This window comes from Acartia tonsa, chromosome 12 (assembly GCF_053477335.1).
Source record: "Acartia tonsa isolate MP-2025a chromosome 12, ASM5347733v1, whole genome shotgun sequence".
Lineage (NCBI taxonomy): Eukaryota > Metazoa > Arthropoda > Copepoda > Calanoida > Acartiidae > Acartia > Acartia tonsa.
This window is the reverse complement of record NC_137271.1, coordinates 1,332,448-1,347,045: the sequence shown is the minus strand read 5'-3', so window position 1 is coordinate 1,347,045 and position 14,598 is coordinate 1,332,448. Positions and strand designations below refer to the sequence as shown.

The 14,598-nt window shown below is 32.7% G+C and overlaps 2 protein-coding genes across 4 annotated transcripts in view; both read right to left on the bottom strand.

Moving 5' to 3' along the window:
• Nucleotides 1-14,598, bottom strand: part of LOC145334425 (uncharacterized) — a 165,005-nt gene that overhangs the window by 139,222 nt on the left and 11,185 nt on the right. The window lies entirely within an intron of this gene.
• Nucleotides 5,730-13,307, bottom strand: LOC145334710 (uncharacterized). Of its 3 annotated transcripts, XM_080180291.1 has the most exons (11): nucleotides 13,084-13,307; nucleotides 12,564-12,671; nucleotides 11,902-12,019; nucleotides 11,201-11,287; nucleotides 9,733-9,900; nucleotides 9,364-9,485; nucleotides 8,662-8,916; nucleotides 7,982-8,065; nucleotides 6,973-7,044; nucleotides 6,450-6,625; nucleotides 5,730-5,869 (listed from the first exon to the last, which is right to left on the bottom strand). In XM_080180291.1, the coding sequence occupies exons 2-7, from the start codon at nucleotides 12,665-12,667 to the stop codon at nucleotides 8,709-8,711; spliced, it is 807 nt and encodes a 268-aa protein (XP_080036417.1). In that variant the 5' UTR covers nucleotides 12,668-12,671; nucleotides 13,084-13,307; the 3' UTR covers nucleotides 5,730-5,869; nucleotides 6,450-6,625; nucleotides 6,973-7,044; nucleotides 7,982-8,065; nucleotides 8,662-8,708. The 3 variants fall into 3 exon arrangements, with proteins under 3 accessions (XP_080036417.1, XP_080036418.1, XP_080036419.1); XM_080180292.1 differs by lacking the exon at nucleotides 7,982-8,065; XM_080180293.1 differs by lacking the exon at nucleotides 8,662-8,916.

The window sequence follows — 14,598 nt, the reverse complement described above, 5'->3', positions numbered from 1 at the left end:
AGTCCCCAAAGTTTTATAATAAAGGTTTCTTATTTGTTGACATAACAACTTTAGGGACTTTTATTGAATTTTGATTGAATAGTTTATTTAGTTGAGTGTCAAAATATTTCTACCACTAATTTACAGCAGTGGTAATTTTGGTATTATTGGGAATGTCCATCAATTTATCGGCCATTGGCTTATCCCTTTAGATCCTTGGGAGTATAAAGGACATAAATTGTGCAAATGAAAAAGTGTATTTTGATAAAGTAGTTTTACGGACATTAAGCAATGAAAATAAACGTCTGGTCGCACATAAAAGGGGTCTCGTGGATGAAAAAAGGCTTTTTTTTTTTAAGCGAAACTTTACTAAAATTTGTGTCGGTCCGTCTGTGTTTTTGTTTTGTTAATTTATACATGATAGAATTGTCCTATCAATTACAAACTTTGCAAGATGATTCCTATAACAGTTAAGTACGATTTAGGAAACATATTAACTCTATAATCGTTTCCTGAATGTTCTTACGTCATTTTAAAACATGCAGATTTTTTGGAATACTGATTCCTAGTACAAAAAGGTTTAATATTATAAACGAAGCATCTCTAAAATAAAATCCTAAAAAATAAAGTATGTCCTTTTACTGTATCCTGTATTTTCTCAATTTCGGAACAACTTTAATGTGTACAATTTTGTTTAGACTTTAGATGCTCGTAGATTGCTACAACAAAATATCCCCCACATCAATCCCCTCCTCCTCTGCTAGATAAATGAACTGACTAATAAATGAGGTCCATATTAGCAACCTAAATTGACGACAAATTTTTCCCTGTCAATGAAGGGATGAAAAATTTAACTGTAATTAATAATTTTCCCTAGGGTTTTAAAAACTCTTTCTATCATTCGTTGAATTTGGAAACTTTTATTCTATCAGTATAAGATATTCTAGAATGAGTTTTGATCAACTGAAAATGGATTGCCTATTTCTTCCCTAATTTCTGAAGTTGCACAGTAGATAACCCAAATATAGCAAAACCTATTTTCAGCTACTCAGGTCAAAGGGAAAAGCGATATAATGTATAAACGATTTATCTATTATACATTCAAAATTTTTTTTTATGTTAAAAACTTTTTAGCTAGTAGTAAATATTGAGATATTCACAATCAGAAACCCCATTTCAGCTGACCTGATTTTTTTAAAATGTAATATATACATTTTCGTTTAAAACACGACAAAATTTAGTATTCCATTTTGTAACGTTGCATTTACGGGAATAGATTTCTAAATTATTCTCTTCATAGAGTAATCACAGGGCAAAATTTATAATTTCTAACTCCTGCAACCACGAAGTTCTGAAGTGTGGTCACATATTGCCAGAACATTTGGAATACCCATTCCAATTCAACATTACCAAAATACAATATATAAACTTTTAGCCAAAAAACATAAATCTGATGAAAAATGGCAAATATCATAGAAATACAAAGAAACTACCACCCTACTATTTCTAATACATCCTGATATATTGTGATAGTTAATTTTCCTCTTTTATCTTGCATTAACCTTTTCCTGCCAGTATAAGTTGTCTGGTGATCAGTCATGCACAAAGTAACTTAAACAAGGGATCTTTAGGGATAAGACAATGGGCGATAACTTTATTCATATCCCCAATGATGAATACTCAAAATTACCCCTTCGAAAATTATTATTATTGGTTGAAACGTTGTGACACTTAACCTTATGAACCAACCAATCAAAATTTACTCACAGTCCCCAAAGTTGTTAAACCAACAAATAAGAAAACGTTGTTATAAAACTTTGGAGACTAGTGTATTTAACAGACCAATGTCCCCTACCTTCTTGAACTTAAATGTACATTCACTTCAACATATCTTCAAATTAAAATAGTGTTTCTTATTATTAAACACAATTATTTAATAAAAGTAAAATGATGTTTTTATATATGTTTGTAACACAATATAATATAAATATTATAAAAAACATTTTAATAGCATTAGTTCAATACAGCGAGAGGGGACAATGGGCTGTTTATTACACTAGTCCCCAAAGATTTTCAATTTCGTTTTCTTATTCGTTGGCTTAACAACTTTATAGACTTTTAGTGAATTTGTACTGGTTGGTTTATTTAGTTGAGTGTTCACACGTTTCAACCACTAATCTAAATCTACAGAAGTAGTAATTTGGTGTGTCATTATTTGGGGTGTACATCAATTTATCGGCCATTGTCTTTTCCCTTTAGATCCCTTTTTACTTTAAAGTATTATACAGAACATTATTCCATATTATATCCTTCTACATTATATTAGCATTTGAAAATAATTAAAATAATTAATGGTCTGCTGGTTTATCAAGAACTATTTTACTTTTTTTCATTCCATTTAGTTTTAAAAGCAATGTGTTATATAGATGGATAGATAAATAGATAGATAGATAGATAGATATATATATAGATATATAGATAGATAGATAGATAGATAGATAGATAGATAGATAGATAGATAGATAGATAGACAGACAGACAGACAGACATATAGATAGATAGATAGATGTATAGATAGGTAGATTGAAATTAGCATTGAAATAATTAAAATAATTAATGGTCTGGTGATTTATCAATAACTATTTTACTTTTATTTTTCATTCCATTAAATTTTGATATAAAATTAGGATATATATATAGATAGATAGATAGATAGATAGATAGATAGATAGATAGATAGATAGATAGATAGATAGATAGATAGATAGATAGATAGATAGATAGATAGATAGATAGATAGATAGATAGATAGATAGATAGATAGATAGATAGATAGATAGATAGATAGATAGATAGATAGATAGATAGATAGATAGATAGATAGATAGATAGATAGATATATATATAGATATATAGATAGATAGATATATAGATAGATGGATAGATAGATAGATAGATAGATAGATAGATAGATAGATAGATAGATAGATAGATAGATAGATAGATAGATAGATAGATAGATAGATAGATAGATAGATAGATAGATAGATAGATATATAGATAGATAGATAGATAGATAGATAGATAGATAGATAGATAGAGACGGACTTACAAATAAGTAAAAAAAGCTTCGCTTTTAAAAAACTGGAAAGATTATAAAGTTTAAAGCACTAAATTGTGACTTTTAAATGTAAGCTAAGATTAACCATAGGTGCTCAAACAATGAAACAAAAAATAAATTGAATTTTAATTTGTTGGTTTATTAAGTTGAGTGTCCAAATGTTTAAACCACTAATTGTAATCTACAGAAGGGGTTAATTTTGTGTATCATAATAAGGAGTGTACAACAATGATTGGCAATTTTCTTATTCTTTGCCTTGGATCCTAATGTAAAAGACAATTGGATGATAAATTAATGTAAAATTAATATTATATCCAAAATTATAAAAAAAACTATAATTCTTTTTTATTGGTTGACAATTTTAGACACTGCTTGTTTTATCCAACCAATCAATATTCAATAAAAGTACCCAAAGTATAAAATGAAAGAACGTGTTTATTAAACTTTGGGTACCAGTATAATTTACATTCTAATGACCTCTCACTTCCGGTCTAATTATCAATTGACCAAAAATATGTTATGTACAATTTTTACATTTTTGTAGAAATAAAAAAAAGATTAATTGAAAAGATTGTTTATAATCCCTCTTGACACTTACTTCAGTCAGGGATCTAAAGGGATAAGACAATGGCCGATAAATTTATGTTTATCCCCAATGATGATACAAAAAATACTCCTTCTGTACATTACATTTCCTGCTTGATAAGTTTGGCCACTCAACTTACTGAACCAGCTAATCACAATTCAATAACAGTCCCCAAAAGTTTTAAGAAAACGAATAAGAAAACGTTATTATAAAACTTTGGGGACTATTGTAATAAACAGCCCAATGTCCCCTCCCTCCTTGTACTTCAGTATACGTTAAACTTCAATAGAAAAATACTTTCAAATTATTTTAAAAGACCTCAACGCTACTTGAAAAGCCATCGTTAAATTATAGACAAATGGGGGTTATTAAGTTATTAAAAGAAAAAATATCATTTTTTTCCAGTTTGGTTATGAAACCGATTAATATCCGCAGGATTAGAACCGGTTCTCAGCCATACTAAAAAATCATGTATAACATTGTATTACAGACAATTTTCCACGAATATTAAAATAACAATCATACAATTAATACCAGTTTTGTTAGCCCGGTCCTTATGCCCAACAAGACTTGTTTTGATTTTATATTATTTATTTTAAAATCCACGGTAAGCTGTCAATAATACGATACAATAAACATATATAGCCTTTCATGGACCTAAAGACATCGTATTACTTTTTGTTCATTTATTAAGCTCTTGTTTTTCTAATATTTCAAAAAGCGAAGCATTTCTATAATTAAAGTCGGTCTGTATGTCCGTCCGTCCGTACTTCCAATTTAAACATGTTGATTTTTTTTACTCTTTTATTAACAAATTATATGTGATAAAATTATCTGATTTTTGTATACTGATTCCTGGGTCAAAGTACAATATTATTAGCAAAACAATTATATAATCAAGTCCTAAAAATGTAAGTATGTCCATAAACATTATCCTGTATCAAGCAGTTTTTCAACAAATTTACTCACAATTTTGCTTTGACTCTTATTAATTTATATTCTGATTATGCAGTTCTGACACGTACTATACAAATGTTAATGTCCGTTTGTCCTATCGTTTCAGAGCTTCGCTTTTAAGGATGTTGTCATCCTTGTTTTTTTTATGTAAAATCAAAGCTTTTTTATCTAACATTTGTTGACAATACATGTTTGTTAAACCCCCTGGTGAAACCTCTCAAAAGCACTTTTAAAGTTTATAATAGATTGATAGATAGATTGGTTTACAAAAAAAGAGACTTTTACATTAAAAATCATTTGATTATTGAGTAAATAATTTAAAATATGTATTTATCGCATAGTTTTACAGACAGTTTTACGTGAATATTAAAATGAAAAATTACTAGATTAAAACCAGTTTTGTTTGGCCCGAGGGCTCAAAGGCTCCGTCTAATAAAACTGGTATTAATTGTATGAATTTTTTTTAATGTACGTAGAAAATTGGCTGTTATACGATACTACACATGATTTTTATATATCGCTAAGAACCGGTTCTAATCCAGCGTATATTAATCGGTTTCGAAGCCATTCTGGAAACTTTGTTCACCCCAGGACGGAATTAATACCATAAAAAAACCTAGTTTTTACCACTTTTATGGTAAAATTTTACCAGCCTATACGATTTAAAAGGTGGTAAAATTTTACCGTAATCGTGGTAAAAACACTTTTGGTGGTACTCTGTGACGCTTTTTACCAGCGATTTTTACCACAATTATCGGTAAAATTTTACCAGATTTCCGGTAAAATATTACCATTTTAGGACGCAAATTTATACCAGATTTTGACCAATTTTTACCACTTTTTTGGTAAAATTTACCGCAAATTTCTGGTAGATTTTACCGAAAAAGTGGTAAAACTGTTCAACACCTGGTAATATTTTTGCCCTAAACTGGTAAAATTTTACCAGAAATAGGGTAAATATGGTAAAAATTTACCAATAATTGTGGTAAAAACGGGTGGTAAAAATCACGAGAAAGTGGTAAAAAACGACCTTAATTATAGAAAAACCTCGCTTGTACACAAAACGCAAAAATAAAAAAAAAATTGTTTTCATTATTATCTTTATTGATTGAAACACTTAAACATATTTTTCTTGATTCTACTGCTCTGGCCGCGAAAACTGTTGCGCAACCTCCAGGATTTGCCTGGACCCGGCCCCATTCGACCTCGTATCACTGATTTTCAACCTGGAATAAAATTGCTCATTAGTTAATTAGATAATTACAGGGATATAAAGGGATAAGACAATGGCTGATAAATTGATGTTCATCTCTAATGATGATACACATCGTTACCCCTTCTGTAGATTACAATAAGTGATTGAAATGTTAGGACACTCAACTTAATGAACCAACCAATAAAAAATCAATAAAAGTACCCAAGGTTGTTAGGCCAAAGAATAAGAAAATGTTATTTGAAAACTTTGGGGGCTAGTGTAATTTACAGCCCAATGTCCCATCCCTCCCTACTAAATATCTAATCTATAATACAAAGTAGAACGATGTCTGTCCGTCCGTCCGTCCGTCCCAAAGATAAAGCCTATACTCGCTGTTTACGCAAATGTGTCAGAACTTCCCCCCCCCCCTTACTCTCACACCTAAATTTTTTCTTTTGAAAGCATAAATAAAAGTGTGTAGGTTCAACTCCCCCTCTCCCCCCTCATTCATTTCCTACAGGCATCTTGACACGTGGCAAAAAAATCAGCAAACTTATCTAACTAAACATCTTTGAAAACGCAGAACGAGAAAAAATAAAGGGAAAGCTTACCTGGAAAACATAAGCAGTAACAACATCCCTGGCTAACAAGAACATGCTGTGTCCATACTACTCGGCATCATAACAGGGAACCCGATCTTGTCTGCCTCCGCCTTCAAGGTGTCCAGGCTCTGGTCCTCTCCGTGGTAACCGTGGATTACAGGTACGTTAGCGGCTTCCATGATCATCTAAAAAACAGGTTAAATATTAGAAAAATTGTAACGACAGACTTCTTTTAAATACACAGTTGCTTTTCCTAGAGCCTACTTGTGTTTCGTCTTAAAAGAGGATGGTTGGAGGGTTTTTACCAATGAAAATATTCGAGGTCATTTTTCCAAGAAGCGGTGTCATACCCCCCCCCCCCCGCCAAAAAAAACAGCATAAACATTCCCTGAAAATTATGGAAGACCAGAAGATTGAGATCGTACAGGACAAATGAACAGACATCCTGTTACTCCGGTATAGTATAGAGTGTTATTTTTTTCTACTTGAAATCAACCAAAATAAGTTCCTGAGTAGCTACTCTATCATTTACCTTAGATGTAGACTTGATACCCATATCTCTAATGGCAGTGGACGGTGGACCAACAAATATAACTCCTTTCTCCTGATAAAAAAAAAAAATTTAAATTAAAAGGTACGTATCATTCTTATTAATATAATATTACATTCTTGAAATTAACCAGAAAAAAACGTAAGCAGTACAGTCTGCACAGGGTTTTTACGGGAAGGGATGTAATCTTAGAGGTTTTTAAAAAACGGGGGGGGGGGAATCTACATAATTTTAATTTTAAGGGGTGTGTTGTCAACCCCATTCCTCACACTAATGACCGTGGACAAGATAATGAACGAAATATACATATATAAATCCCCAAATATATTGAACAAAACAACACCTTAGATTAGTTCAGACACTGCTAGTTTGAATGAACCAATCAAGATTTAAAGTTGTGAGCTAACGTGTTTATAAAACTTTGGGTACCAGTATAACTTCCAGTCTAATATCCACTCCCTCCCTGCAGTCAAATGGAAAATATTACCTGTCCAGGGATATAAAATACACGTGGATATTATTAATGACATATCATGGAAATTTGTTGTCATGAATTTAGGTTCCTAACATGGACTTCATATATTGGTCAGATCGTTTACCCAGAAGGAGGTAAGGGGGTGTTGTAAGGGAGGAATAAGGGTGTATCTTTATTTTAGCCCGCTGTGAGTACCGCTTTATTAGAGTACATGAAAAACTGGTGTAACATCCAGGTAATAATATATCCATTTACCCAAGAATCTTAAGGGATAAGACAATGGTCGACAAATTGATGTACTGTACATGTACAACCCCATTGATGATACACAAAATTACCCCTTACATAGATTACCTTTTGTGGTTGATACGTTTGGACACTCAACTTAATGTACCAACCAATCAGGGATCACTTAATCCCCAAAGTTGTTAAGCCAACGAATAAGAATACGTTATTATAAAAGTTTGGGGACACGTGTAGTTAACAGCCCATTGTCCCCTCCCTCCCTGCATTTACCTGGCAAAGATTAGCAAACTCGACATTCTCGGAGAGAAATCCATAGCCAGGATGTACAGCATCGGAGCCGGTTTCCGCCGCAACCTAAGATAATACAGTGTATGGTCAATAGTAACTAAGCCCCTAGAGGCCTCTAGGGGCACTTGAGTTAGTGGTGAGTTGAAATAGATCCCAACATTTTTTTATTTTAGTTTCAATAGAAAAAGTAAAAAAAATCCATCTTAAGGCTTAAATATGATCAGAAAATAGAATAAAACCAACTCAGGACCTATGTGATGCCTACCTAAAATAGAGAACCCAATCGGATCAGTAGTTATTTAGAAAAAAAGTCTTACTGCTTTATATAATAGGATGATGCATTACTGATTATATGCTTCACGTGGCGTATGGAGTCGTGGAACGCGGGGTCCTAAGTTATGGAGGATTAAATGAAGGAAGGAAGTGGACTGTTTATTACACTAGTCCCCAAAGCTTTATTTTCTTCTTATTATAACGTTTTCTTATTCATTGGCTTAGGTAACTACTTTGGGGAGTTAATTAAATTTTGATTTATTGTTTCAATAAGTTGAGTGTTCAAACGTTTTTTAACCACTAATTTTATGTATCATCGATGTTGATGTTCATCAGTTTATCGGCCATTGACTTATCCCTTTACATCCCTGATATAAATTTGATTTTACCTTGGGGGTGGCCGACCTCTTGGTTCAGGTGAGTAATCCCTGGGCCCCTACCGGGAGGTCCCCTCCTGGGTGACGGGGAATATTCTCTGTGGTGGGGGGGAGGAGGTCCGCGGGGGGGGTCCTCGTGGCGACATATCCCTCATTGGCGGTGGGGGGCCTCTGTAACGTTGTTGTGGAGGGGAGTAGTCGCCCCTTGGGTGTGCCTCCCTTGTGAAGTAATGTGAGGGGGGTCCGTAGCCATCTCTCCTCTCATACCTGAAAAAATAAAAATAATTTACTTAAAAAGTTAAAATTCATTAAAAAAAAGGTTTTTAAAATTTTTTGATTGGTAGAAAAGGGAAGAACTAATAAAAAAGAGCATATCTAGGTAGGAAAGTTATTGTAATTTTAGAAAATCTTTAATAAAGCAATAAAAGAGATGGTAGGCATTTAAAGTTAGCAAATTTGGAAATTACACTAATATATTTTGTTTATATACTAAATTGTTTAAAGTAAAAAGGTTCTTTGTCTTTAGCTTAAGATTTCGATAACTACTAAACCGATTGAGTTCTCCTTTATAGGTAGGAAAGCTTCTCATATGACACGGAATGGTTTTAGACTATATTTCTGTCCCCTATCTATCCTTTTTAATACAGAGCCCCTAAATGCTAGGGCCGCAGCCGCTAGCAATATCTAAACTAATCTTAAAATTTAAAATTTTACCTTGGTGGAGGGGATCTACCACCCCCTCTGCCACCACGTCCTCTGAAACCACCCCTGTCCCCTCCACGGCCTCTGCCTCTAAAGCCACCCTTATCACCTCCCCTTCCTCTAGAGCCACCTCTGTTATTTTTAAATGTTTTCATTTTGAAAAAAAAAATTCGATGATTTTTAGTAAGTATTTTGGAAGATTAATTTTAAATTTTTTTATCTTAGGTACTGCTGTTTTATTAGCGCAGCAACTTTATAACAAAACTGTACGTCAGTCCATGGCGAAATTACAAAAAATGCATTGCTTTTAAACGTTACATTTAATAAATAAGCCTACCTAAAGATTTTCTAACTTTTACTTTTTAAAACAAAAACTTTCCTAGAGTAATGTGGGGGGCTGCGTCTTTCATACCTATCCCCGCCCCCACCCCGGCCTCTACCTCTGTAAGAACTGCGCCCCCTATCACCTCCGCCTCCACGTCCCCTGCCTCGTCCCCGGGATATTTCCACTCTAAGCCGTTCACCGGCATATAATGTACCGTTCATTTCCTTAAAAAATAAAGTGAAGTAAAAATAACTTCAAGACCTGAAGTTTGTTTAATAACAATAAGGTAAAAATAAATCAAAACAATTCCCTATAACTTAAAAATACCTCCTACCCTTGTGGAATATTCTAAACCCTTCTTGATCTCCCTAAACCTAACTAAAAGCAGTAGTGAAAGTTTCAAACAAAAAATTCAAGTAATGAAAAGGTGAAGGCAAGCCTTGACTTTTAAGGGGGTGGCAACACCCAGCCATTTTGTTGTAAAGAAACTAAAATATTGTTTGTATTATTATACAGATCTACAAAGATAAATATAAGCTGCGAAACTTTTCTGTAACTTACTTCTTCAACTGCCCCCTATGTTTCAAATGCTGATCTGAGGTCTTGTTTCTTTACAATCTAAATAAAAGAATTTGTTATAATCAAAAACTATAGGTATGAAACTAAAAAAATACGACAAGAAACCTTATACTTTTTAGCTAGACCAAAATAATCAGTAGGTAACAAGTTTGAAATAGATAGGACAATTCCTACATGCTTGAATTAATGATAATAGCTATGAGTTTCGTCCATACAGACCGGCCATCCAACACTAATTATAGAAAAGCTTCGCGTTTACAAAAAACATAATTCCCTTCCACAAAATAACAATGATAACGTTTATGAGAGTAAAGCTCTCAAATAAGACAGTGGGACAAACGGAATTTTGTTGGTAAAACTTCAAGGATTTTAAGGGATAAGGCAATCCCCGATAAATTGATCCACATCATTAATGATTATTAACAAAATTATATCTTTATAATTATAATTTTTTTTTCAATTTTTTTCAATTTTGTACCCACCCCCCCCACCCCCCCGACTACCGACGAACAAGTATTTTAGGTTAGGTTAGGTTTTAGGCTAGGGAGCCGAGCGCTGCGGCTAGGCAGGCAAGTGGGCCGAGCGCTGCGGCTAGGCAGGCAAGGGGGCCGAGCGCTGCGGCTAGGCAGGCTAGGGAGCCGAGCGCTACATTTCTAAAAGGATAATACCACCTACTCTAATGAATGTAGAATATACGTGGATATTACGACAGGGGGAAAAAATTGTCGTTATTTTAGCTTGCTAACATGAAATTCGTTTATTGGTCAGTTTGTTCAACCAGTAGTAGGGTAAGGATTGGGTTTAAAGAAGGGGGGTATCTTTATTTTAGCCAGCTGTGAGCATCTCCTTATCAGAGTAAATGAAAATGTGGTACAACATCCCAGTAATAATATATCGATTATTTTTATAAACTTTAATGGAAAAAACATTAAAAAAATAATATACCTGTCTAGCTAACACTCTGGTAAGGGTTTCCATAGTCTTAAACCACTCCCGGATTAATTCTTCCCATAAAGTTAGTCCACTCAAAACCTAAAACAAACGAACTTATTTTGACAAGTAGAAAAGTTGGTGGAAAAATAATTCATCTAAATTAATGAAGCAAAAATTCGTCCCCAAACTTCATTTTTAATTCTTGATACAGATTTTAAAGGGTGGGGCTTAAAGGGTGTTAACTCCACTCAACCCGTAAAACCCCTTATTTGTTTCCCTTCAAAATTAAAAAAAAAATATATTAGATTACCAACCTCAAACCTTTGAAATCCCTCATTTTATCCCTCTTAAAATTAAAAGCTTGACGTACAATCAACCATTGGTTGTCTTTAGGACGATTGGCAAATAGATCTGATTCCTGTACTGTAGAACAAATAAAACATTATGGAATGGATATAGAATATACGTGGATATTGATGACAGTGGAAAAATTGAAGTCAATTTAGGTTGCTAACATGAAACTCATTCAATGGTCAGTTTGTTTATCCAGTAGGACGGGACGGAATGGAGTAAAGGGGGCGAATTAGGGTTATCGTCATTTTAGCCCACTGGGAGTTTTACTTTATTAGAGAAAATAAAAATCTAGTGTAACATCCAAGTAATAAAATATCTATTTCTGCAGGTTATCTTAATTATAGTATAGCTAACATTACCTCTAGAAACTGATCCCAAAGTTCACAGTACACAACAACATAGAGATTAGCCTTGATCCATGTGACAATGAGGGTCTGGAAGATGGCCTGGGTCAACCTTCCTCCAAGGGTGTCCTCCCTGATAAGCATAGATAACTATTAACTAAAGATCCAAGAACAAATTAAATATAAATAGGCTATTTTTATTTAAGTGTGTAGGTAGGTATAAAGTATACTTTTTATCTAAAAATGGTATTTTTGTCTCTGATTTTATTTATCGCGTCGTATTATAGACAGCTTTCCGCGACTGGTAAAATGAGAAATTTTCAGATCAATAGCAATTTTGTTAGCCCCGAGGGGCCAAAGGACTGGCCTAACAAAGCTGGTATTGATAATATAATTTCTAGACTATTGTTCATAGAAAATTGTCTGTAATACGTAATTTTTCAGTATGGCCCAGAACCATTTTTAATCCAGGGGATATTTATCGGTTTCAAAGCCATACTGGAAACTCTTTGTTTAAGTCAAAACTACATTAATATCAATTTTTCTTTATTTTAGATTTAGTGTGCTGACTAAACAAACTAATTTCATTACTTCTTCTTTACAAGCAAAATGCTAGTGAATTTGTTCTTAAATACTTAAAGAAAATCGTAACTTCTCTATAATAATTATCTATGTGCCTGCGTCTTGGTGGTGTTTCTGTGAGGGTGAGTTGAGTTATCTGCTGCAAGATAAAGAGTAACTGCTCCCATGTTCGCCCGTCCATCTTTACATTCATTACCATAAACCTGACCAAAATAAAATTATTGTTAGATTAGGAATATCTATTTCTTAAATAAAATTAACAGGATGTCTTTCTGTACCATGTGAAAAAGTTTAATTTTAGCTATAATGGGAGAAAAAATCGGCGTTATCCTCTTAGAAATTTTTTTTTCAATTTTTTTCAATTTTGTACCCCCCCCCCCCCCCCCCCCCGACTACCGACGAACAACTATTTTAGGTTAGGTTAGGTTTTAGGCTAGGGACATTTTAAATAATACGAAAAATTTCTTCCTTTCCCTGTACCTTATAAAAATCGTCGGAAAAAGCCGTTTTTTAAGCAAACAAAAGCGCGTTTTGCTCTATCTGTGAGATATTATGAATAAGATAATGTTAAGATGAGAAAAATTTACGTTCACAGTCCCTTTAAAGACACAATACCTGTAATAATAATGTACAAACTTTTCAACCACTAATAATACCCTGGCCTTTCTAATTAAAGCCTAGGCAGAGCAATGCTGGTTAGCTCAAACGTGTACCGTGGTTTCTGTAGAACTGTACTTCTGAAGCCAATACAGGGTTACGAAAGTTTAAATTGATGTTTTTTTTTTAATGTTAATATTAAATGTAATATAGTTTTGTAATGACATATAAAATATATATTCGATAGAATATAAAAAAATATAGTGCATTCAATATTAAAAAAAAATATTTAAATATATATATAGTTGTTAACCATATAGAATCTATTTCCGGCCGGGTTCTTAAAAGATATTGCCGCGTTTTTTCGACATTTTTTACGCTATGAATAACAAGCGCGACATTCGCGAAATCTAAAAGAGTATACAATGATTTATTTAATTATTTCGCTTTTGATGGTACGGCCTTCATAGAAAAAAAAAGATTATCTTCAATCCATTTTTGCTGCATATTAATTAATGCATCTTTTTAGAGCTGTGTTAGACATTAGAAAAATTGCTAAAAAAATAATTTAAAATTCAGTATTTTTATGTTATATACTCTGTTTGAAATTCTCTCGTCAACGTTCAATCAATCAATGTCTAAAAAACGCCGAAAAAATGTGGCATTCATCTTTTAAAAACCCATCTCGGTGGTATTTCCGGTTGGCAAAGACAACATAAATATAGAAATCATGAAACATTGTTGTTCCACAATTTTGCCACATTTTTAAACATCTTGCTTAAAAAAAACTTCCAAACAAATTGTAAATTCTACAAATTTAAATATTTAGAGAAAATTGAGTAGTAATTTACTTCTTGATTCAAAATATTTGATTAAATTGAATCAAAACTAATAATTATTTTTGGCACTCTATATTCAAATAATCATAAGCTTATCAATAGTGCGCATGCGCGCACAGAGGTGCCATAAATTTCAAAACTTAAAAATATAAGTTTTGTAGCGAAATTACTCTATAATTCGAAATCTCTGTCTTTCTTTTAGAAACATTCAGGGGAATATACGAAAGCTTATATTTATATTAAAGATGAAAAATCGATAAATTCAAATGCACACGGCACATCTGCGTAAACACACCCTGGATTTTTTTTCTTTTAATTTTAATTCGTATGAAGCTAGCTCAAATAAGTAAATATTAAATTTGATATATTTTTGATGATGCGGGAGGATGTTTTAAAAGAAATGATGAAATAATTTTCAAGGTTTTAAAAAAAAGTTAGCTTCTTTTATGCGAAAAAATTCAATAAAAAGTAAAAATTTTTACCAAAAAGTTGGTCAAATTTTACCAAGTTTTTTTTTTTGTTAAAGTCCAAAAATCTGGACTTAGCCTAAAAATTTACCTTGTCAATTTTTACCAAAAAGTTGGTCAAATTTTACCAAGTTTTTTTTTTTGGCAGAGTCCAAAAATCTGGACTTAGCCTAAAAATTTACCTTGTCAATTTTTACCAAAAAGTTGGTCAAATTTTACCAAGTTTT